Raw genomic sequence first — 27,222 nt, forward strand, 5'->3', positions numbered from 1 at the left:
TTTGTTTTTTGTTATTTTCGAGGCGAAGATTCGGCTGTTTATTTTTAAATATTTTAATATAAAGTTTTATACTTTTTTTCGTTAAAGAAGTTTAAATATAAGTTCAATGTATATAGTTTAAAATATTAATATTTAATGGGGATAAGTACTTTGAAAAATATTTTTTTTTTGAGCTTAATGAAGGATAAGATTTGAATGATTAATGCCTGCACTAATTCAGGAATGCCTTTGAAATCTGTTTTTCTTAACCCTTTTCATACGTCTGGTGCAATCAAAATAGTAGGTTTTAGCATGCTAAACACAGTTCTTAAAAGATTTTAAAGAATAATAGTGCCAGTTTCGTAATAATCACTACAAATAAGTAATTATAATAAGTCAATCACAATGTCTTGAAAATAAACTTAAATAAATCTACAGTTACAAAGTTAACTCGATATTGCTCGAAGTATTTTCAAGTTTAGCCTTACTGGCGAATTGAGGAAACCAAATTATTTCATTATTAGCATTCATTTATGCGATTCCATCTAATATAAATGCATGGACTAAAAATAATTAATAATAATTTAATAAGGAACAACAAAAAAAAATTATGTTTTGAAAAACGATGTAATTTTTTCAAGCTGAATCGTTAATTAATGGTAAAAATTTATTTTGATATTCACTAAATTTAATTTAACGAAATTATCTACAATCGTTAGAGTTGTAAGAACAGAGATGCCAACTTGGAATTTCTGACTCGCCACAATATCTTACAATTGTTCTAAAATAATAAAACGGAAGACAAATGTTTTTTGCTGTTTTGACAGCACTTAATAATATAGCAAACTTCTTATCAGATCTTTTATATACATATTTGATTTTTTTTAAGTGTCATGATGATAAAAAAATATTTTTAAACTGATTTTAATGCATAAATTTTGCTATCATCTTCAATAATATTGAAAAATTGTTATTCGGAGAAATTCGCCTTTTTTTGAAACTCATAATATTTCCAGCAATAAAGGGATAATTTAAATTACACAAAAATGGTGTACAGTACTCGTTCATAAATTATCTTTCAAACAATTCTAACATTCTTTATTTGAATTAATTTGTTATAATTAATTGTACGTCATAACACTTTGAAACTTCAATAAACCACAAAATGTTTAGTGATGATAACCAATTATCTAATTACTCAATTGTAATTCTATTTAATTATCATCTAATTATTCAATTGATAATCAATTATCAAATTGATATTTCTAATTAAAATTTATTTGGAAGGAGATAAACTTAATGCATTAAATTTTTCCAAATAATTTTGGAAGGTGTTAAACTTAATGCATTAAATCTTTAAAAATCTAATGTCATAACAATATTTTGATTATAAATTACTCAAATGTACACAAACGTTCCAATTTGCTAAGTCGGTAAGATTAATATATGATTGGTAGAAATAGTTAAATTACATCAAGCTAATGACACCATTAGATACAAATAAAATTTCATATTCAGCTTCATTATTTTTAAAATTTTTTTCATTCTTAAATAATAAGAGTCTTTTTAATATGGATTTTTACATATCCAAAAATAATCCCGCTTTTATCTGACACAATATCGAATCTTAATAGAACTGTTGAATTGATTTTTATTGAACTATTATTACTTATAACGTCAACAAAAAGGTTTTAAAAAATACATAAATAAACAAAAATAATAACTTTAATCACTTGTTAAAAGTTTTGATAAATTATTTTAGAACAAAGAGGGTAAAAAATTTAAGAAGCCTTCAGATGTCGAAAAACTTTGTTTTTCATGTCCTTCGAAAATTCTATAAGTATACAATACACCATAATAACATAAATTCGGTGTTAAATATTAAAATTGAAGATAGAAATATCATTGGCACAAGATATTACAATTTTAAAAATAATACACGTAGATCAAACAAATTACAGTTTAATCTATAATAACAATCTCAATAACAACAATTTTTCTACCTATAACTGTAGGAAAATAGCTTTCTCTAGTTCGGTCCCAGGTGGAATCAAAAATAACATGTTTTTTATTTAATAAATTGCAATTTATTTTAAATTAATAGTTAAATATATTTATTTTCTAAGCGGTAACACATTTTTCAACAATTTCTAACTAATCTCACATAGAAAAGTGTAATTTAACGTACTTTACAGCAATTAATAGATTGAATTGTTAAATTAATAGATTGAAATACTTTAACCGAATTATCATAGAGACTTTAGTTTCCTTAAAATTATTTGTTGAAAACTATTCTAATTTCTATGTTTTACATTTTTATTGATGCAATAGTAAAATTTAATTATAAAAACGTGATTTTAATAATTCATTTACGAATAATTAAAATATTGTGATGTAATATATACTACTTAAGTGAATAAAGAATTAATATCTGTTACATGCATATGCTAATAGCCTGATATCGAAATTAAAATACACACTTAAATAAAAAGTTTGAAACGAAATATAAATATAAATTATTGCACAAAATTTTACCATTTAATTTTAATTAAATAAACAATATTAATAAAAACCAATTACGAAATAACAAAAAAGCCAAAAATCTACATAACTATATAGAATCTACATAATCATGTCGAATTAAAAGATGAAAATTTGTCCTTGCTGGCATTTTTAATTCCTTTCATAGTTCTTATTTTATTGCCTAGATGGCAGCACAAAGTTCTATATTTCACAGCGATACTGAACACAGACAGCTAAAAATATGAATATATATTGCATGTTAAAACAATATTGTATAACACATATTTACAATTGAAATAAAATTCGGAGTGGATAAAATCTCTACACAATAAAGCTGACTCATGCAGTGTTTGAGGTACAACAACATGTCCGTTATCTAGTGAGTTCATTTTAACAAATTCTACTTTGTTTTTTCACGGATAATCAATCATCCGAGAGGGCCTCATATTTAAATGTTTCTCGCTGATAAATCTTCAATTCTGACTTCAGTACACCATTGTACATGATTATTATCGTATGCAATTTTTGAAACAAATAAGGTACACCACTTAGTGTTATCTGCGGTACTGAAAAGATAAGAAAAGAAAAATAAGTATACAAAAGAATAAGCAATGTATATTGACAGAATCAATTAAATAAGAGCATTTAAATTTTTAATAGATTAGAAAACTTCTATCTAAATCCCATTGTTTGATTTAAAATCATGTGTATTTTCGGCATAAAATAAAGTGCAACTTCAATAACTGACATAATAAGGGTGTCATGTGTTAGCCAGCACTAAGCCGTTTATATGATATTTTTACACCAAATTAAAGCTTCACTCTCTTATGATATGTTTATGCAACACTAAATAATCAGTCTGCCACCATTACCGTTGTGCCATTTTTGCCACCTGCCATTTCTGCTGCCTGCCATTTCTGCCACCATTACCGTTGTTACGAAAACTTTTCGAAAAGTATTGAAGTACTTTGCACTATCATAACTCGAATATTTAAAAAAAAAAAAAAAATTGAAATTTTGAATTTTCATACCGTAGTGATAAAAAACATTCGATCATTAAAATATTATCCACGCGGAGATTAATTTTTGAATTATTTTAAGCCAAAGTCGTTTTTTCCCCCAGCGTAATTCCCTTTAGCGAAAACTTTTAGCAGGGTTTTGTTTGTTTATATATTTTACTTTACCATTACTTACTTAAATCTTAGAAAGGTCATACTTAAAAACTAAATGCGCCTCATTTATTTTAAGTTTTTAATTAGTTTCGGACTAATTAAACTAGAAAATGTTTTTTTTTTCACGAACCCAAAAGGTTGACAAAAAATGAATATTTTGGGCAGAACCAAACTTCTACTTTCTAACTTTATTTTTTTAAAAAAAATGTCAATATTTTAATTAAGGGCAATATATCAATACTTATAAAAACTAATATCAAGAATATCATTCAATTCTCTTCCGATTCTTTCTCCTATTCGCTTAAAGGACATCTAACGCAGCTGTTACCAATTTTTTTTTCAGCTACAGAGCCCTTAACGATTGAATTTCTTTGGGGTGAACTTTGATTTTCAACAAAGTTTATTAGCAGGTGTGAATGGTATAAACATGTGTAAACATGTTATCGCACACTTTTAATTTGACGACTCAGAAACATAGATTTTTTTCCAATTGTTAATGACTATATAAGCCGTTAGTGGTTCGTACGATAGAGCGCTCACTTCCCAATGAAGTGATCTGAATTTAAAACCCAGTGATGACTGCTCGATTCGAAATTCTCACCCGGCTCGCACCGACCATAGTGCTGACGTAAAATAACCTCAGTGGTTGACGGATGCTGGGTAAGAGTCCGTTTGCCATCAGGTAACCCGTGCTAAGTTTTCCTCTTCCTGTAACGAAAATGGGGGTTAGTTCCATCGAATCCCCTTGTCTTATGGATTGGGTTCAAAATTACAAGGCTGCGGAGTTGAACATTGGTAGTCGTAAACTTAAGATTGGGTCGGCAGTTCAACAATGGTTATTAAATAAAATTTTTAACGACTGTCATATGAAGTTGAGTACCTGTCGTATGTTTGGTAGTGAAAATTAACACTGTGGGGGTAAAGTACACGCCAAATGCAAAATAAATTTTCGAGTATAAATGTAACTTACTTTTAATCTTAATACCACTGTGGTAAATCATCTTCGGAGAGATTACAAGCTGACAGGTATGATTGACTACACAGAAATTAAAATATCGAAATTTGTTTTTATTTCCGTTACCACTTTTTAAAATTTTCAACAACCGCGATTTTAGTGAACTGAAGGGGAAAAACTAATTGCTAAGACAAGTTTCTTTCAGTTCAAAATCTATCAGTATTTTAAAATACTGGCAAATGTCTTCACTAATTATCACATTTAAATTGTGATTAACAATTTAAAAGATTCAGTTTCAATTTCAGAATTAAATTTTTATTAAAAAAGTGATAGATGCAAAATTTTGAAATAACCCATTTAGTATCAATTTGGAATATCTTGCACACTCTCCAACATTTGATTTTTTTATGAATTTTTTTTCCAGCACTTGTGATATAACGTTGAAATTTTTAAAGCATAGAAATTCTTAATGACTTTAATTATAATTTTATTAATGCACTAGCTGAAAACCCTCTTCGTACAGGTTAATTTTTTTTAAAAATAAATCATTACTGAACAACCATAAGAAATCGGGCACAAAACTGAAAAATATATACCAATACAATAATTAAAACTTATACAATTCCAATTTTTTTATTAATTAACATATCTTGTTCTTCTTTGCTGTTTTATTATATTAAGCAAAACATGTTTTTAGAAATTCATCCCATAAAAATTTAGATTAACTGTATTCATTTAGCATGATGCTGTTGCTCCAGGTCATCCAACGCCTCCTACATCAGAAAGCCTCCATACGGTTTCTTATAAGTAGTCTGCGCAGATTACTTGAAAAGCGAACCACTTGTGCGCATCAACCCAAATTCTATTTTAAAAGTCTTTTTTCTTTATTTAAAACAAATTGGATGCCTGTGCCGCGCTACGCCCCCTAACCCATACATCATAAAATAATATACAGTGTATGAAAACATTTTGTGTTATGCATCATTATGGTGGCATATATTTTAAAAGTACTTGAGAGAAATTCAACATATATATATCTGGGAATTGAATCTGTAGTGGTAGACAAGTAGTAAATAAAACAAACCTATTATATTCATAAATTAAACAAATTTTTAAGCATATATTTGCTACCACTCCCTAATTTTTAATAGATTTCATATTAAATGGTTCTTTCACCAATTTGTTTACCTTCATAGTGGTCTAATCGGACTACCTTCAAAAGAGAGTGTGGGTCATCTCATGAACATAATCAAGCAATTTCTCGCGGATAAGTATGCTTTTCAATGGACCGTAAAACAATGGACTTTTCCATTGTTTTATGGAATGGTAATGAATGAGCTTTTCTCCTGTATACATATTAAAACTGAACAGTATTTATGCAGTTTTAACAGGTACTAAATAAACTAATATAACAATGCATTGTGCCTTTATTAATATACTTGGAACGTATTTAAATTGCAACATTACCGTAATACTCAGTAGTGCTTAATGCCACAACTAAATAACCATCATTGCATACGTGCCAACTTTTACGCATTTGGCGTAAAATTTTATTTCTATATTTAAAGTGGTAGTAAAATGTATGCTTTCTATATATTCCTTACAGTTATAAACTTCATTTTTAATCTTTCTGAACACCGCTATTTTTAAAAAAGTTAAGCATATATATAAATTTATAATCCAATTCAGAATACCGCAATAGCCCTCCTAATATATTTCTGCTTTAAATTGTAATTTAAATTCCATTAATCTACCACTAAGGAAAATCATCCCCGAAAGGATTAAAAGTTAACAGGTATGCCATTGGTGTCAATAAAAGTATATAGCGACGTATAACTAGTGATGTGCGAAAAACGAACGAATCGATATTTCAATCAACTCTTTTTTGTGAATCGATTCATCAAGTTCGTTTTTGAAAAAGAATCGATTCTTTTTTTTTTTTTTTTTTTTTTTTTACAATATTTTGTACTCTACACTTTATAAGCTTATTCAGAGTTAGTACTTATACTTACTAAACATCCGCATATGCATTTGATACAGCATTTCGTTTATACAATTGGAGTTTGATAAAATCCTATCTCAGTCGAATAGACACAGGTCCATTCTCACTCGAGTATCATGCGAATGACAATCTGATTGGTTGAAAATATTTACATGCGAACAACTAGCCAATAAGGTACTCGTATGTGTGAGAGTTTTCGCAAGCGGAAAAATCGCATCCGATGAGAATGACCCCGATGTCAACGTTAGCGCACAACCGGTTTCCGGAGGAACTTGAAGGATGAAGGGAATTGAAAATGCTATTAATGCAATACGTACTGTATGCATCACTCTCTCTTTTTTTCTTTTCATCTACGAAATTAATAAATTCTATTGATAAACAACAATTTAAAAATGGCAACAACAACTGAAAAGCTGTCTTCTCCAGTTTCGGTTCTTCCTTTCAAATAAAAAAGATATTAATGCTGTAAAGCTCAGATATTACTTTTCAGTCCTTTAATATTAAAGAGCGAATTTTTTCATTTATACGTTTAATTTTCGATTTATAAATTTCAGTAAATATGAAGTAAAGCAGAGTTTTATGTTATCGTTTATTCTATGCCAAGGAGCGAGAGCCATAGAAAATGAAACCGTTGCGCTGATTGGGTAATGAACTTACGTATGAATGCAAATCTCTGATTGGTTGAAAATGAGTTGAATGAGACAAAAAGAGTCGAGAATCGAATGAACGATCCTCTGATTGGTTAAAAATGAGCCGAATGCGAGAAAAAGAATCAAGAGTCGAATAAACGACTCAATGAACTGTTTGCCTATCTCTTAGCATTAAAAGAATCATAAAGCCAAATGAATCGATTCTTTTGAACTGTTTCCTATCCCTTAACATTGAAATCGGCTCAAAGAGTTGAATTGAACTTCTAAACGATTCATTTGAGTCGTTTCGTATCTCTTAACATTGATATCGGCTCAAAGAGTTGATTTGGATTTCCAATCAGTTCTTTTGAGCCGTTTTCCTATACTTTAACATTGCATTCGATTCACTGAACTGTTTAAATGATTCATTTGAGCGGTTTTATATCTTTTAACATTAAAAGAACTGTTTTGAGAAACGAATCGATTCTTTTCGCTATTATCTTTTTTTCTAAAATTAAAAGATGCCTTCAGAGGGATGGGGGTTATGAAAAGGGGCAAGTAACTAAAAATTTTCAGAAAAAAAGACAGGTTTTTTTTATTTATTTTTTTATTTATTTATTTTATTTTATTTTTTTTTTTTTTAAGAAAAGATAAAAAAAATATTTATTTTTTTAATGATTGAAAAACTGTTTATTGCGAAAAATGTGAGTATTTAGAGTAAATATTCTTTTACTGCAGGGGGGAGGAATATTTTTAATTATTTTATTTATTTTCTTTTTTTTCCCCTTTTCTATTTTTTTTTTTTTTTGTTAGGAATACTTTTAGACAAACTTATTGAATATCAATGCATATCCTCTCACTTTTTCAAGTTTTAATTTTTTAAGTTTTAAAACGCAATTGAACTATTTTTTTATTTTGTTTCACGTTATACAATTTGAATTTTTTTCATTATTATAAGTGAATTTAACGTTTTATTTTTTTACGAATATCTTTATTATTCATTATTGGTCTTTATATTAACAATTTTTTTTAAAAAAATTATTATTTTTTAATAAAATTGATGAATCAAACAAATATTTAAAAAAAAATAAAAATATTAAAATTCTAAAAAAATTATTAGCATTGCCTAGATTAGCAGTTCCTAAATGGTGTTTCGCGGAACCCTTGGGTTCCGTTTAAAATTACAGGGGATCCACTAGTTAGTACTTTTTATAGCCACATTCAACTGGACCACCCAAGTGGAACATTCTGCTTTTGAACCCTAGAGCCCAAGATCTAGATTAATGGTTCCCAATTGGTGTTCCGGGTAGCCCTATGGTTCCGTGGAAAAGTTACAGCGGTTACACGAGATAGTACTTTTATAGCCACCCAAGTAGAACATTCAACTTCTGACCCCTAGAGTATAGGATCTAAAAGAGTGGTTCCCAAATGGTGTTCCATGGAACCCTAGAGTTCCGCCAAGAATTGCAAGGTTTTCGCTAATTGGTACTTTTTTTAGCCACATTCGGCTGACCGCTTAACTGGAATATTCTGCTTCTGCACCCTAGAGACTAAGATCTAAATTAATAGTCCCCAATTGGTGTTCCGGAAAGCTCAATGGTTCCGTGGAAAAGTTACAACGGTTACACGAGATAGTACTTTTATAGCCACCCAAGTAGAACATTCAACTTCTGACCCCTAGAGTATAGGATCTAAAAGAGTGGTTCCCAAATGGTGTTCCATGGAACCCTAGAGTTCCGCCAAGAATTGCAAGGGTTTCTCTAATTGGTATTTTTTAGCAACATTCGGCTGACCGCTTAACTGGAATATTCTGCTTCTGCACCCTAGAGCGTAAGATCTAAATTAATAGTCCCCAATTGGTGTTCCGAAAAGCCCTATGGTTCCGTGGAAAGGTTACAGCGGCAACACGAGATAGTACTTTTATCAGGAGTTCCGCCGAAAGAACGTTAATTATTTAGAGTTCCATGGCAGAAAAATATTGAGAGCCCCTGACTTAGATCAACTAATTCAAATACTAAAATAGTCTAAACTAATTTGTACGACCACCTTTTATAAAGACTCTTCCATTATAACGACCATTAAAAAAAGAATCAAAGAATCGATTCATATAACCGTTCATTTTAGTGAATTGATTCTAAAGAATCGATTCATTTAAATGAATCGATTGGCACATCACTACGTATAACGTTTCTTTTAAATGAATTAGGACTATACATACCTGCCAACTTTTAATTCCTTCAATTATGATTTTTCCCAGTGGTATTAAAACGGAATTAAAATTTCAATTTTAAGCAACGAAATACGTTGTAATTGAAAAACCTTGAACTGAAATAGTTGAGAGAAACGCATAATAATATATATGCGTAAGTTTTTTAAAAATAGTGGTGATCAAAATCATTTAAAAAATAAGTTTATAAAAGAAAAAATAGCATATATTTACTACCACTTTAAATGTAAAAATAAAATTTTACGCCAAATGCGTAAAAGTTGGCAGGTACGTATATATCCATCAACTTTGCTTTTTATTGCATAGATCATTTAGTTTTACTTTCAATTAGAACTTATTATCAAAATTGATAAAAACATCTTTGTCAATATAAAAAGCGCTTTTCTAAAGCGAATTTTCATATTTTTTTAAGTGCTTGCTTTTTTTTAAAAAAAAAAGTAATAAATAGAGGGATAACAAAATAATGTAAATAATCTTTTTAACCTTATGTAAATAATCTTTTTAGCAGCAAATGTTTTAGAAAAGTTTACTTGACAAAACTATCGAAAAAATTTGCAAAAAGGTGTCTTTAACAAGTCTTTTTGGTCTTTTTTTAAGGTGTTTTTTTTTTACTCATGCAAATTCTTATGGATCAAAATGAGAACAGGAAGTTTAATGTTTTTTCCTCTTTCAATACCACTATATTTCTTAAAGCATTCTTTTAAAAATACTATAATTCTACTGAATGGTTTGTAAGTTACTGGTGTTAAAGTTAAATGTATTAACATCTTCTTCTCTTTTTCAGTTACTCCGAATTTTGCATGGGTAAAAATGGCCCCATTTCTAAAAGCTTCAAACCTAATCTTTCGAAATGTGCCAACAGTTCTGCCATGTAAAATTTTTGTTGCTAAAAGAAAAATTGTTTACATAGAGTTAGTATTGAAGTTTATCATAATTCTAAAATGACAAAACTGGCACGATTAGAAAGATCTGGATTGAAGTTTATTAATAAAGGTGTCTGGTTTTTTTACCCATGCAAATTCAAATCGATCAAAATGAGAAGAGAAAGTTTAAAGTTCTTTCCTTTTTTAATGCCACTATAATTTTAAAAGCATTCTTGCAAAAACACTACAATACTACAGAACGATTTCAGAATTGTTGGCATAAGAGTTAGAATTATTGGTGTATTTAATTGTTGAAACATTCAGTTAACTAAAACAATTTTCTTTCAAAGAGCTATTCGCCTCCGGTCAAAAATGAATTCTTTTATTAAAATAAGTGGAGGTTTGAGGCAAAATGATGGTTACTAAAACTAGCCTTTCTGTTAAATCGCTACTACGGTTCAAAGATTTGTCTTTCTAATGTTATCGAAATGTCACATTTTGTTTCATAATTTTAGGAACATTCTTATGAAAAAAAAAATTTGCGCTAAAAGCACTTAGTTTTCGGGTAAAAAACAGCTATTTAATAAAACAAATATACAGATGATATTACTAAAAATATTTGAATATTTGTAGGTAAATAATTTGTTAGATATACAAAAGGTTCTGGCTTTTAGTAATGTGAATTTCTTATTTTTTATGATTGGAATTTTCAATATTTTAAAAACGAAATGCAATTTTTCCATGCGATTTGAGTAAAAATGTTCAAAAAAAAAAAAAAAAACATCTGTCCAGAAATCATTAATAATTTAGGGAATTTAACTTTACAAAACTTTCCAGAGTTTGAGGAATTATCATAAAATTTTTCCTAAGACTATCTCATTTTTTTTTCAAGCAAGGCAGCTACTTATCCGGGGTGGATTTAAAAAATAGTAATTAGGGTAATTCATTTCATATCTAGCTTTTGAGAAGAGTATACAGTATTTGTAACGTGAAAACTATAACGGAATAGCAACTCATATATATCTCTAACTGCAATACCTATTAAAACTGCAATTCTTGAAAAAAGTAAAATAAAACTAAAGTTATTTGATTGTAAATATTCCGCATTTTCCAACTTCTCCGGATTTTATCCCTAAATTTTCCCCAATTAATTTAAAGTGATACAAACATTTACTATTTTAAATGATTTTTTACCATCATAACATTTAAAATATTTCTAAAATGTATTTATGCTTGCATGCCCGGGTAAACTTCATTTACATAATTAATTTGATCTCAATAAGTCTAAATATAGTACTGTGATAAAATTCAACATCATTAAGCAATGAACAATATTTAAAAACTTATAATAATAAAAATTGCTAAACATTCATTGTAGGACAAAAACAAAAAAAAATTATCCGTCACATAGAGTCGTAATTAACTATTGCCACAGTATCTTAGTTACCACAATTGATTAGGTATCAATGGCGTCAATAATAGTTTAGCGATATCTATCGGCAAATAAATAAAATTTCATAACACTTTACAAAGCTTTATGATTAATTTAAGGCAAAATGAACTAATTTAAAAACAATTTCATTAAATATTCTGAAATACATTAAGCTTCATAATGAAAAATCACAATCATGCATAAAGTGTATTAAGTTATGCTTTTTTTTTAATAAAAATTCAGAAATACATTGAAAGCTATTAAAAATACAAAGAAAATCAAACAGCACAAAAAGTTAAAGTAGTAATTTTTCTCTTTTTGCTTTAAAAATTAAATTAGTGAAGAACTTGATTCCAGCATTTCAAATTCTATACCACTTATTTCAGATTTCTTAAATACAGGATGATAATTATACACTTAATACACCGTCAACTAAGAGTCTCCAACTTCGTTATATACATCTCAATTGTGTTTGAGTAGCCCATAACTGTTCGTTTTAAGCACAAAATAATTTATTTATTTGCACAAAAATTACGGTACTAGCAAAAAATGTTGGTTGATAACGTAGAATTTACTAGAGTACGATTGGTAACTTGTTAACAGAATGCTTTTCATGGGGCCCCCCTTGACAAATATAAATTAGATTCAATCAAATAACTTCCTTCGAAGACCAATTTGTTCCTTAAATTAGTAGTCTGAATGCAAAATTATAATGATCCTTTCTCTCAGCCTTTCCTGCCTCAAATCCATTACGTGGATAGTATATGCTACTCGATGGTTATAAAAAATGCGAAAACTTTTTTCATTTATATCAAATATCAAGGTTGAAATATCATCTATAGTTCAATTACATTAAAGGGAATCGATTTTCGTTTTCTGAAGTCTTTCACATTAGAATGCTCATTTAGACTGGTGAGGGGGTTTTGGCGCCCGACCCCCTCCCTATTGATTAGCGTATGCGGAAAAATCTTGACGAACTCATCGTCGCGACAGTTTCCCCCCCCCCCTCCTCAGGAGAGTAGCAGCAGTGTTTGAAGACCCTACTTAGCATTTATTAAAAATTTGCAAAAGTGGCAAAATCTTTTGGAATTACATTTTGCAAGTAATGTGCGAGAAATTTCACTATTTACATTTGTTGGTGGTATTGACACAAAATTGAAAAACAGGCCATAGGGTCTTTACATCAATACCAACATCATGAAACTAAAAAAGACATCGAGTAAAACAAAGTTGCTCCAGAAGCTACAGGACATATAGCGAAAAAGGAATGTAGAGAATAATGTTTAACACTAGGTTTACGGGACACGGCATTTTGACGGATTTCGACTTATGTAAGAAAAATTATAAAACCCGTTTGAATTTTTATTTTATCTCTTGTAATGACTTTTAACCATTGATCGAAGTAAATATACATTAAATGCTATTTACCTCAAAAGCGTTGAAATATTGAAATTCTCTTTGTGGTATACTTATCTCTACGGATATGCGTCAATTTGAAGTGATCATAATTTAGACAAAAGTTTAAGTAAACAAGCAATTATCACATCAATAATAAATAGGAATGTACCGACAATACTTCGATTCGTTATCTCAAATAAAATAAGTGATAAATAACTATTGCCGATAAGCAATAATAGAAAGAACAAACGCAGAATGTCAATTGATGTAAGAGTGTCAGATTTTGAAGGTTTCAGTTGCTTAGTTCGAGTATTGAAACATAAAATACTAGAATATTTCATAAATATATATCTCATATCTTCATTCTTTTTCTTATAGTATACATATACATTGGTTTCTAAGTGCAGAGATGCCAACTGCTCCGGACACGCGAAAATAATTTTTAAAAAAATGGTAAATAACAACAAAGTGAATTTTGAAATATGAAGTGGTGAATTATATACGAATTAATTTGAAATAGTGGTGGATCTACTAAATTGAATTTATTAAATTAAGAATCACAATTCTTTCATACGTCAAATTGACGTGTGTCCGTAGAGATAGGTATATATAAGAAACGTCCGTAAACCTAGTGTTAAAATCAATTAATACAAAGTATCTAATTGTCAAGAGATAAAATTTAGAGCTAAAAGTAAGTTAGTAAGAAAAGAAGTAACAGGTTTAAAAAAAGATAAAAATAAATTTAAAAGATAAACCAAGTAAAGTCTTTTAAAAGGGAAATGTATGTAAAAGTAATAAAATTCAAAAACCAGAAAGGACTGGTAATTGAAAAGCTAAGATCATTATTTGTTCAAATATGAAATTAAATGAACTAGAGTACTTACCAGGGAGTACTGAGTCAATAGGCTGCGTAATTCATCTCCGGTGGTTTTACTCCTTGTGCTGGTATACCGTCCTTCCAGTACTTGTATTTAGTATAACAGTCAGCAGCGTATAGAATTGCACCAGCAAATCCAAAGAACTAGACAGAAATGAACAACACAATGATACCCAGCACAAAGTAATACTAAGCATCAAAAGTTATTTTTTTATCTTTTTGAATAAACAAAAGGGTTTTATTAAGTATCCTGAAAAAGTTCTAAAAATATTTCTTATTTACTTTTTAATATCCGAAAATATCTATTTTACTACAATCCCAAACAATAAGAGTGGATTAACCTCTTATCTGCAGGACCATCACCTCCTACATCAGAAAGCCTCCTCATGATTTTTCATAAGAAGTCAAAACAGTGAACCAGTTGCGCGCATGAACCCAAATTCCTTTTTAAAAGTAATTGGGAGAAATTTATTTTATATATTTGAGAATTGAAATTGTGGTGGTTGACAAGTAAATAAGACAAACAAATCATTTTCGTAAGTTAAACAAATTTTAAGAGATATATTTACTACCACTTTTTTAATTTGACTAGATTTTTTGTTAAATGACTTTTTTGTATACTTGTTTACCTCCGTAATGGGCTGATCCATCACCTCCTACATAAGTAGTCTGCGCACAATGGTCCGATCGGACTACTTCCGAAAAATCGTGTGGAGGCTTTCAGTTATAGGAGGCGTTGGCTGGAATCTTATTTTGCACTAATGGTAAAAGTGCCTTTATGAAAAACGGAGCAGCAGGTAGGTATGCATATAAATTAAATAGAAATTTTCTTCTATTACAGTTAAGTTTCTTCAGTTATTAAAAAATGCAACAACTGATTGATTACAGAACATGATATATATTAGATGGTATATAATTTTATATTATTAATAAGTTTTTGTTGATAGAAATATTTAGTTTTTCCAATTGTAAGTGCTAAAAATAAAATATTTAGGTTACTTGTTTTTATCATTATGAAATATAACGTTTCAAAGATGAGACATTGGCATTATAACGGTTAAAAATGTGTATGTTTAGATTAACAGATGTTATTAGTCAAGATCTGTTAATCTAATCAGAATTATTAAAGACCGGTGGAGCTATTGTTTTGGTTATTTACTGAAACTTTTAGCTAAGACCAATTTTTTTTTTACTGTACTTATAAAAGTAAACTATAGATTTGTCAAAATAAACCTATAAAAGAGTTCAATGAATATTAAAAATAAACAATAAGCAGCGAAGCAATGGGCATAAAAATAAAATATTTTTTCAATCGATGGAAAATTAATTAATAAGCGTATCAATAAATCAATTAAGCCAGGAAAATGGGCATATCAATAAAAAAGAAAATCAATAAGTTATTGAACCAAAGGCAAATGGAAAATTTCACAAATCAATGCATCAAGGAACGAGTGAATCAATAAATACGTGAATGAGTGAGATTACTGAAAGTGCAAATCAACGAATAAGTTATTCCTCAATAAGCATTTTCATTTGTGTACTCATTTTCATTTAAGCCCTCATTTGCTGTTTCAGATATTCACTCTTTTATGAATTGTTTTATGCATTGAATAATCATTTTATTATTCAATGACGTTTGCTTGCTTATTTATTGATTAGATGTAGTTGAGTTTGATGATGAAATTATTTTTAAACACATTGATTCATTGATATTTTGTTCATAAATTCACACACTCATTTAACCCCTGCTCATTACACAAACTAGTTATGCAGTTTTTTTGCAAAAAAAGAACTTTCTTGAGAAAAAAGGATCGTCAACATAAATCACAGTGACTATTGAAGAATTTTTATAGTAAAATACATATGTTATATCGGTTACATTTTACTGAATTGTTATGTGTATGAAATTTACTAGTTCATAATTATCTGCAACCCTTCGAATGAAGGGGGTAATTGTGAACACTGTTCATAACTCTTTATTTTTGATAAAAGTTGCCAAGGAGGTACAGTGTATGAAATGAAAATTTGGTTCACAGTGAGAAAAATCAAAGAAAGAAGAAAAGAAAAAAATTGACAAGGAAATTAAATAATTTGCTTGACACTTTAAAAAATGAAAAAAAGAAAAGAAAAGAAAAATGGTAGAAGATAACAAGGATAAAAGAGAAAGTGAAACTTTTAACTAACAAAACCTTTAGAATGAAGGGGGTAATTGTGAACACTGTTCATAACTCTTTATTTTTGATAAAAGTTGCCAAGAAGGTACAGTGTATGAAATGAAAATTTGGTTCACAGTGAGAAAAATCAAAGAAAGAAGAAAAGAAATAAATTGACAAGGAAATTAATAATTTGCTTGACACTTTAAAAAATGAAAAAAAAAAGAAAAGAAAAATGGTAGAAGATAACAAGGATAAAAGAGAAAGTGAAACTTTTAACTAACAAAACCTTTAGAATGAAGGGGGTAATTGTGAACACTGTTCATAACTCTTTATTTTTGATAAAAGTTGCCATGAAGGTACAGTGTATGAAATGAAAATTTGGTTCACAGTGAGAAAAATCAAAGAAAGAAGAAAAGAAAAAAATTGACAAGGAAATTAATAATTTGCTTGACACTTTAAAAAATGAAAAAAAAAAGAAAAGAAAAATGGTAGAAGATAACAAGGATAAAAGAGAAAGTGAAACTTTTAACTAACAAAACCTTTAGAATGAAGGGGGTAATTGTGAACACTGTTCATAACTCTTTATTTTTGATAAAAGTTGCCAAGAAGATACAGTGTATGAAATGAAAATTTGGTTCAAAGTGAGAAAAATCAAAGAAAGAAGAAAAGAAAAAAATTGACAAGGAAATTAATAATTTGCTTGCCACTTTAAAAAATGAAAAAAAAAAAAGAAAAGAAAAATGGTAGAAGATAACAAGGATAAAAGAGAAAGTGAAACTTTTAACTAACAAAACCTTTAGAATGAAGGGGGTAATTGTGAACACTGTTCATAACTCTTTATTTTTGATAAAAGTTGCCAAGAAGGTACAGTGTATGAAATGAAAATTTGGTTCACAGTGAGAAAAATCAAAGAAAGAAGAAAAGAAAAAAATTGACAAGGAAATTAATAATTTGCTTGACACTTTAAAAAATGAAAAAAAAAAGAAAAGAAAAATGGTAGAAGATAACAAGGATAAAAGAGAAAGTGAAACTTTTAACTAACAAAACCTTTAGAATGAAGGGGGTAATTGTGAACACTGTTCATAACTCTTTATTTTTGATAAAAGTTGCCAAGAAGGTACAGTGTATGAAAGGAAAATTTGGTTCACAGTGAGAAAAATCAAAGAAAGAAGAAAAGAAAAAAATTGACAAGGAAATTAATAATTTGCTTGACACTTTAAAAAATGAAAAAAAAAGAAAATAAAAATGGTAGAAGATAACAAGGATAAAAGAGAAAGTGAAACTTTTAACTAACAAAACCTTTAGAATGAAGGGGGTAATTGTGAACACTGTTCATAACTCTTTATTTTTGATAAAAGTTGCCAAGAAGGTACAGTGTATGAAATGAAAATTTGGTTCACAGTGAGAAAAATCAAAGAAGGAAGAAAAGAAAAAAATTGACAAGGAAATTAATAATTTGCTTGACACTTTAAAAAATGAAAAAAAGAAAGAAAAGAAAAATGGTAGAAGATAACAAGGATAAAAGAGAAAGTGAAACTTTTAACTAACAAAACCTTTAGAATGAAGGGGGGTAATTGAGAACACTGTTCATAACTCTTTATTTTTGATAAAAGTTGCCAAGAAGGTACAGTGTATGAAATGAAAATTTGGTTCACAGTGAGAAAAATCAAGGAAAGAAGAAAAGAAAAAAATTGACAAGTTAATTAACATGTTGCTTGACACTTTAAAAAATTAAAAAAAAGAAAAAGAAAAGAAAAAAGGGTAGAAGATAACAAGGATAAAAGAGAAAGTGAAACTTTTAACTAACAAAACCTTTAGAATGAAGGGGGTAATTGTGAACACTGTTCATAACTCTTTATTTTTGATAAAAGTTGCCAAGAAGGTACAGAGTATGAAATGAAAATTTGGTTCACAGTGAGAAAAATCAAAGAAAGAAGAAAAGAAAAAAATTGACAAGGAAATTAAATAATTTGCTTGACACTTTAAAAAATGAAAAAAAAGAAAAGAAAAGAAAAATGGTAGAAGATAACAAGGATAAAAGAGAAAGTGAAACTTTTAACTAACAAAACCTTTAGAATGAAGGGGGTAATTGTGAACACTGTTCATAACTCTTTATTTTTGATAAAAGTTGCCAAGAAGGTACAGTGTATGAAATGAAAATTTGGTTCACAGTGAGAAAAATCAAAGAAAGAAGAAAAGAAAAAAATTGACAAGGAAATTAATAATTTGCTTGACACTTTAAAAAATGAAAAAAAAAGAAAAGAAAAATGGTAGAAGATAACAAGGATAAAAGAGAAAGTGAAACTTTTAACTAACAAAACCTTTAGAATGAAGGGGGTAATTGTGAACACTGTTCATAACTCTTTATTTTTGATAAAAGTTGCCAAGAAGGTACAGTGTATGAAATGAAAATTTGGTTCACAGTGAGAAAAATCAAAGAAGGAAGAAAAGAAAAAAATTGACAAGGAAATTAATAATTTGCTTGACACTTTAAAAAATGAAAAAAAGAAAGAAAAGAAAAATGGTAGAAGATAACAAGGATAAAAGAGAAAGTGAAACTTTTAACTAACAAAACCTTTAGAATGAAGGGGGTAATTGAGAACACTGTTCATAACTCTTTATTTTTGATAAAAGTTGCCAAGAAGGTACAGTGTATGAAATGAAAATTTGGTTCACAGTGAGAAAAATCAAGGAAAGAAGAAAAGAAAAAAATTGACAAGTTAATTAACATGTTGCTTGACACTTTAAAAAATTAAAAAAAAGAAAAAGAAAAGAAAAAAGGGTAGAAGATAACAAGGATAAAAGAGAAAGTGAAACTTTTAACTAACAAAACCTTTAGAATGAAGGGGGTAATTGTGAACACTGTTCATAACTCTTTATTTTTGATAAAAGTTGCCAAGAAGGTACAGAGTATGAAATGAAAATTTGGTTCACAGTGAGAAAAATCAAAGAAAGAAGAAAAGAAAAAAATTGACAAGGAAATTAAATAATTTGCTTGACACTTTAAAAAATGAAAAAAAAGAAAAGAAAAGAAAAATGGTAGAAGATAACAAGGATAAAAGAGAAAGTGAAACTTTTAACTAACAAAACCTTTAGAATGAAGGGGGTAATTGTGAACACTGTTCATAACTCTTTATTTTTGATAAAAGTTGCCAAGAAGGTACAGTGTATGAAATGAAAATTTGGTTCAAAGTGAGAAAAATCAAAGAAAGAAGAAAAGAAAAAAATTGACAAGGAAATTAATAATTTGCTTGCCACTTTAAAAAATGAAAAAAAAAAGAAAAGAAAAATGGTAGAAGATAACAAGGATAAAAGAGAAAGTGAAACTTTTAACTAACAAAACCTTTAGAATGAAGGGGGTAATTGTGAACACTGTTCATAACTCTTTATTTTTGATAAAAGTTGCCAAGAAGGTACAGTGTATGAAATGAAAATTTGGTTCACAGTGAGAAAAATCAAAGAAAGAAGAAAAGAAAAAAATTGACAAGGAAATTAATAATTTGCTTGACACTTTAAAAAATGAAAAAAAAAGAAAATAAAAATGGTAGAAGATAACAAGGATAAAAGAGAAAGTGAAACTTTTAACTAACAAAACCTTTAGAATGAAGGGGGTAATTGTGAACACTGTTCATAACTCTTTATTTTTGATAAAAGTTGCCAAGAAGGTACAGTGTATGAAATGAAAATTTGGTTCACAGTGAGAAAAATCAAAGAAGGAAGAAAAGAAAAAAATTGACAAGGAAATTAATAATTTGCTTGACACTTTAAAAAATGAAAAAAAGAAAGAAAAGAAAAATGGTAGAAGATAACAAGGATAAAAGAGAAAGTGAAACTTTTAACTAACAAAACCTTTAGAATGAAGGGGGTAATTGTGAACACTGTTCATAATTCTTTATTTTTGATAAAAGTTGCCAAGAAGGTACAGAGTATGAAATGAAAATTTGGTTCACAGTGAGAAAAATCAAAGAAGGAAGAAAAGAAAAAAATTGACAAGGAAATTAATAATTTGCTTGACACTTTAAAAAATGAAAAAAGAAAGAAAAGAAAAATGGTAGAAGATAACAAGGATAAAAGAGAAAGTGAAACTTTTAACTAACAAAACCTTTAGAATGAAGGGGGTAATTGAGAACACTGTTCATAACTCTTTATTTTTGATAAAAGTTGCCTAGAAGGTACAGTGTATGAAATGAAAATTTGGTTCACAGTGAGAAAAATCAAGGAAAGAAGAAAAGAAAAAAATTGACAAGTTAATTAACATGTTGCTTGACACTTTAAAAAATTAAAAAAAAGAAAAAGAAAAGAAAAAAGGGTAGAATATAACAAGGATAAAAGAGAAAGTGAAACTTTTAACTAACAAAACCTTTAGAATGAAGGGGGTAATTGTGAACACTGTTCATAACTCTTTATTTTTGATAAAAGTTGCCAAGAAGGTACAGAGTATGAAATGAAAATTTGGTTCACAGTGAGAAAAATCAAAGAAGGAAGAAAAGAAAAAAATTGACAAGGAAATTAATAATTTGCTTGACACTTTAAAAAATGAAAAAAAGAAAGAAAAGAAAAATGGTAGAAGATAACAAGGATAAAAGAGAAAGTGAAACTTTTAACTAACAAAACCTTTAGAATGAAGGGGGTAATTGAGAACACTGTTCATAACTCTTTATTTTTGATAAAAGTTGCCAAGAAGGTACAGTGTATGAAATGAAAATTTGGTTCACAGTGAGAAAAATCAAGGAAAGAAGAAAAGAAAAAAATTGACAAGTTAATTAACATGTTACTTGACACTTTAAAAAATGAAAAAAAAGAAAAAGAAAAGAAAAAAGGGTAGAAGATAACAAGGATAAAAGAGAAAGTGAAACTTTTAACTAAAAACCTTTATAATGAAGGGGGTAATTGTGAACACTGTTCATAACTCTTTATTTTTGATAAAAGTTGCCCAGAAGGTACAGTGTATGACTTAAATGAAAATTTGGTTCACAGTGAGAATGATCAAAGAAAGAAGAAAAGAAAAAAATTGACAAGGAAATGAACAATTTGCCTGACACTTTAAAAAACTCAAAAAAAAAAAGAAAAGAAAAATGGTTAAAGATAACAAGGATAAAAGAGAAAGTGGAACTTCATTGTTACTTGAGGATATAGATGATGAAGCCATAAATTTCACTGACACGCGTAATCGGCGCGGAGCTAAAAAAGAGAGGCTCTAGTGGAATTTGAAACCAGGATTTGGAAACAGAATGTATGTTTTAGTTGATGGCAAAGGGAGTTTGAGGAAACCGATCATTTGAAATACACGAGCTCTATTATTGCTGTTTATGAGAAAATGGGGAAATTGCAGTGCAAAGGTTGAGATGAAAACCGTTTTTCTTTAACAGAGTTTGTTGAAAAGACCGATGATGTCTTTTGCGTTTCAATGTATGAAATCATAGCTGTGCTATCCACACCTCAAACTTCGTAAAAATACAAACTTATTACATGCAAATTTTCTGGGTTTGTGTATGTCGAGGAATTGTAAGACTTCCCAAACACAGATAACTTATGCCTTCTACTTTTGGCATCAAAGCTTTCCTTTTTTTACAACTTATATATGTTTAAAGTATAATTCTCATTGGCAAAACATTTTGTTTAAACATTTAATATGATACTTCGAATAACGAATTTGTCTTCATCTCATTCAGTTAAACTTTTCCCCCAGACATTTTCCTACATTTTGGAATGAGTTGAAGAAAGTTGTGAACACTGTTTTTTTCGTGTTAGAATTATGAAAGTGGGTAAATGTAAACAGTACGAATTGTTCTTTACAAAATGGTGGACGAAAAAGTTGGGAATAAAAGTTACTTTAGATGGAAAAAAAACTAAGCATCACAAGCAAACAAGCTTTAAAGTTAACTAATTTTTATGGTATAAAATTGAACGCGAACTTAGAAACATATTTGTTTATTTATTTAAAATAGTTCTATCCTTCATAATTGGTAAATTTGTATTTATTCATATTCATATCAGTAGGGATCATTTCCATTAACGCTAAAGTTTATTCATCGATCTGGTTTCCATGACGTCAACACAAGTGGTATTTCCGCTCCAATAAAATGAAACTGACTAAAATTAAAATCGTTTGTGAAAAATCATGTACCATCGATAACATTTTGAAGTCAATGGAGGAAGACGTCAACCCCTAAGAACGTCCATTAACGAAACTTTTACTGTGGAACAGAGAGTGGTTGCTCTCGAGACGTTTCACTGTAGTAAAAATTAATTTATAATTCGAAACAAAACTTCTTTCACTCGTTACAAACATCAGATTTATCCAACTCCAGAAAATGCTATGTGAATTAAATAAGCATTTTAATACATACACATACCTGCCAACTTTTAATCCTTTCCATTATCATTTTTCTCAGTGGTATTAAAATGGAATTAAAACTTCAATTTTAAGCATAAAAATACGTTGTATTTGAGATACCTTAAGTTGACAACCATGATAGTAACGCATATTAATATATGCGCTTAATTTTTGTAAGAATAGTGGTGATCAAAATCATTTAAAAATTAAATTTATAAAAGAAAAAAATAGTATATATTTACTACCACTTTAAATATGAAAATAAAATCTTCCGGAAAATCCAAAAGAGTTGGCTGGTATGCAAATGTTTCGATGAAATCTTCACATGAAGTAATGCATTTATTTTGTTCTCGGCTGTACAAGTTTAAGTACTGTTTTATGTTAACTTTGTAACATTTAATGCGTGTTAAGTTTTGTAACTTTTAAACACACAAATTTAAAGAATGTGCATATGAAATCGCAAATAATTTATACTAAAGTATATAATAAGGTGTAGATAGTAATATACATGGGTATGACAAAAACATCGAAACACTTCTATTTTATACTCTATGTAAACAATCTTTTCGTGGTGTATATTTTGGGAGATTTTACATGGCAAACTACCAACGCCTCCTATAACTGAAAGCCTCCACACGGTTTTTTATAGGTAGTCCGATCAGACCACTGTGAAAGATATCCACTTTCAGAACGAGTCACTTAATCCAAAATCTAGTTAAAATAAAAAAGTGGTAGCAAATATATGACTAAAAATTTGTTTTATTTATGAATATTATTGGTTTGCCTTATTCACTTGTCAACCACAACAGATTCGATTCTCAAATATATATGATGAATTTCTCTCAATTACTTTTATAAAAGGTTTTGGGTTCATGAGCACAACTGGTTCACTTTTTAAACAGTCTGCGCGGACTACTTATAAAAGATCGTGTGGAGGCTTTTTGATGTAGGAGGTGATGAAACTACTGGCACAACTTGCAAGATCATGAGCCTGAAGCTTTTAGAAATCATACTGGATGCCTTTTTCACACATGCAAAATTTTAGCCTCGATCAAAATGAGCTCAGGAATTAAGAAGCTAATTTCCTTTTTTAACACCTCAATAATGAAAACACTATTACTATTGCAATATAAACTACAATCCTTTAAAATTATCCTATTGAATTGCTGGTATTAAAGCTGGAATAAATTTATTAATTTCATCTCCTTATTTTGGACGATCCAAATTTTGTATGTGTAAAATTGACGTCATTTCTAAAAGCTTCAAACATGATCATTCTGGATGCGATGGCTCAGTTAAAATAGCGATCGCCTACCAATCAGATGAACTGGGGTTCGATCCTGGCGAAGGCCGGTCGATACGAATTCTGCATCCTGCTTGCACCGACCACTGTGCTGATGTGATATATCTTTAGTGGTAGACGGATCATGGGTTAAAATCTCTTTGCCATCAAGCTAACAGTGGGAGGTTCTCGTGATCTTCCTCGCCAGATAATGCAAATGCGGGTTAGTTCCATCAAAAAGTCCTCCACGAAGGCAAATTTCTCCCAATCCAGGAGTTCCCTTGTGTTCTGGATTGGGCTCAAAATTACAAGGCTACGGAGTTGAACATTAGTAGTCGTAAACCCAAAAATTGGGTCGGTTGTTCAGCGACTGTTATAAAACATGATCATTCAAGTTTTACTTATAGTTTTACAATGTAAAATCTTCCAAAATATTTACTGCGAAAGGAAAGATTTTTTTTTCACATATATAGTTATCATAGAAGTGTTTCCGAAATTTTGTTCAATACCTGTACATAATAAAGTATTTATAATAATATGTATAATAAATAGGCTATATATTCTCACTCCTGCAGCAGCCCAGGCATCATCTCGTCCTCCTTTGACAGCAACAACCAGTGCCGCAATCATGTAGAATAATGTCCAAGTCGCGGCATACAGCAGTTCCTGAAACACCACCAATCATTAGTTCATTTTTAGAAGTTAGAGAAACGTTCCTTCAAGTTTACAGATTTGGAAAATACAAAATTTAGTTTCTGTTTAGAAGAATACATGTAGGTATATTACGTAGGATTTTTAGAAGCCAAGTAACATGGGTAAAACGAAACACTGTGAATAATTGTACAGAAATGGACACACTACAGATTCGGTGCAATAAACAAGAATCTTGCTCCGTGTCTAAACACAAAATAGTCATTTTATGTTTTGATACTGGGGAAGGTTCTTGTTTTAACACGTTGAATGCCATGGGGGTCACCGGTGACCGGTACTGAGTTTGTACGGTGACCAGCGAAGCCAAGATTATAAAAAACACATAATTCGAGAAAATTCTTAATTTTTTTTTATATGATTATCGTTACTAAAATGGTTTGAAGAAATTAACGCAATATAGAACACACAAAAATAGTTTTATTTATTTACACAGAGATGCCAACTTGCTCCGGACAGCGAATAAATATTTTCAAGTGGTAGTTTATTAATTATGATTCTTGGTTTAATAAATTCAATTTAGTAGATTTTTATCCACCACTATTTCTAAAAAATTTGTTCATTTTTTTAGCACTTTTAAAATTAAACAGCTTATTTTTAAATGAACAGAAGTTTGCAGTCTAGAAATCACTAGATTTGTTTATGAACCACTTTATTGTTATTTTACAAGGATGCCAACTGTTTCCACTATCAGAAATTTTTTTTATAGAAATTAAAGTAAGGAATTAAAACCTAAAACTTGCAGAATTTGGGTCAATTCTGATAATGCCTTACAGACTTGCCTAGTCCTAGTGTTTTGATTTTATTGGGCACCTGGGCCGCGAAGCGGCCCCTATCCCATTCATCTGGAATTTTATAACAGTTTTGGTTGAGCAATGATGTGAGCAGGCAATGGAGTTGCTTTTATGAATGTTTCAAGCTCTTTGCTTGAATAACTAAAGAGGAATCAAAAATAAATTGAGCAGCTTGCTCTAAACTGTGTTTGTTTGATTTTGGAGTTGTTCAGAATTGTATCAGCATAAGTAAACGTTATTTTCAGAAAAGTTGATGAAATTATTTGTTTTGATAGTTATGATATGAGGCGTCGGAGGTGAAATGTGCAGCTATTGGTCTGTAGTTTTTATCTTTGATATAATTTTCAAATTTAAAGATTTCATTAAAATTTGCTGTTTTACATTCTATGGCTTTATCGAAAAAATCTGCATTTAGCTTGTATATATGCTGTGATAGAGTTGGTATTTTGAGATCTGCATGTATATTGGTATTCCGGATGAACCATCTTGCACAGGTTATTTTTCTAAGGATCTTGTTTTGGCATTGGTTTAATTTCTTCAGTAGATGTTGAGGTATCGTTGTCCAGGCAGGTGAGGCATAGGTAAGTATTGGGCGGATCATTGCTGTATATAGTAGCTTCTTTAGTTTAAGTGACATATTCTGATTATATATTAATGGTTGTATGGCTATTATTGCTGCATTTGCTTTATCTATTGTGCTTTTGATGTGATCATTCCAGGTGAGTTTGCTATTGATTATAAGGCCAAGATAATTTGCTTTTTTAACTATTGGTATTGGTATGTTGAACATTTTTGGTTGAAGTTGTGGAAGTATTTTAATTCTTCTTTTTTGTATAATTAATATTTGTGATTTTCCAGCATTTACTGCAGTTTTCCATTTTAAGCACCAGTCTTCTATTTCGTCTATATGGTCTTGTAGTTTTTGAAGAGCATGATTTGGGTTTCTGGATTTAATAATAATACCGGTATCGTCTGCGTAATAGGCTGTTATGCTGTTATAATCGGCTTTGTTTATAGGAAAATCATAAGTGTATACAGACTTGCCACAAATTAATTGGAATAAAATGGTATTCGAATTATTTATATGGATTGGTAAATAAAACATTTTAAATCAGTTTTTTTTAAACCAAGAATAATTTAATCAAAAATCAAATTTGCTACCATTAGAAAAAACATTTCCACAAAGCAGGGTAAGTAAACATATCTGATAATAGTTTTGACTGATCTTATAAAATGCGTGACTGTTTAAGAAATACTGATTCATTGGTTACTTTACAACTTATGTTCCTTTTTCTTTCAATTCAAATATTATTATTCTCTCAGAACTAAAAACGACGATTAGAAACCCCTATAACCTTTCTTTTAAATCAATATAAACGATTTCGCTTAAACAAAGAGGTTCAGCTTTTTCTCAATATGTAGAGTTCGTTTACCAGGAGTTGGCACTTGCCTCCGCCTTCATCACGTGGTATCCAACGATACTATTTCGCTGTTTATGGGAAAAGCATGTGAACAATCCTGAACAAGGTTGATATTTGGCAATCGGATGACTAAAATATTTATTTCGCAATCTTAATGTGCATTTTTTTAACATTAAATATTTCATAAATTTGATGACATTTCGTTCCTTTCAGTGAATAATTTGTCAGTTTTGAGACATATTGATACAATTTATTTAATTAGCTACAGTAATGAAAGGTATTATAGCAGAAGATAAAGCGAAGTAAGTGACTGAAAATGAATTCATTGTTTGCCTTTGGCGAGCATTAAGGGTTGTTTCAATTTTAGGAGCGGAGACGTTTTTCCTTTTACTCCCGTGTGGAATTGAACTCTTGAAGAGGAGGTGAAACCGAGTGCCAACTCTTGGTGAACGAACTACATATATGAC

General features: G+C 29.4%; 1 protein-coding gene and 1 long non-coding RNA gene across 2 annotated transcripts in view; one reads left to right on the plus strand and one right to left on the minus strand.

The window, feature by feature from the left end:
- LOC107457210 (CKLF-like MARVEL transmembrane domain-containing protein 7) overlaps positions 1 to 27,222 on the minus strand; it is a 103,963-nt gene continuing 76,741 nt past the window's right edge. Inside the window, exons 4-6 of the mRNA XM_043052448.3 lie at positions 24,400 to 24,498; positions 14,065 to 14,201; positions 1 to 3,068 (exon numbers count right to left, since the gene is read on the minus strand). Coding sequence (XP_042908382.1) covers positions 14,079 to 14,201; positions 24,400 to 24,498 — 222 coding nt within the window. The 3' untranslated portion in view covers positions 1 to 3,068; positions 14,065 to 14,078. The remainder of the gene's footprint in view (positions 3,069 to 14,064; positions 14,202 to 24,399; positions 24,499 to 27,222) is intronic.
- Positions 2,745 to 27,222, plus strand: part of LOC147810822 (uncharacterized) — a 26,239-nt gene continuing 1,761 nt past the window's right edge. The window contains exons 1-2 of the long non-coding RNA XR_015432974.1: positions 2,745 to 2,881; positions 24,408 to 24,605. This is a non-coding gene — a long non-coding RNA (uncharacterized LOC147810822). The remainder of the gene's footprint in view (positions 2,882 to 24,407; positions 24,606 to 27,222) is intronic.

The sequence above is a fragment of the Parasteatoda tepidariorum genome, chromosome 4, assembly GCF_982258835.1.
Source record: "Parasteatoda tepidariorum strain Cologne lab strain chromosome 4, Ptep-v5.0, whole genome shotgun sequence".
Lineage (NCBI taxonomy): Eukaryota > Metazoa > Arthropoda > Arachnida > Araneae > Theridiidae > Parasteatoda > Parasteatoda tepidariorum.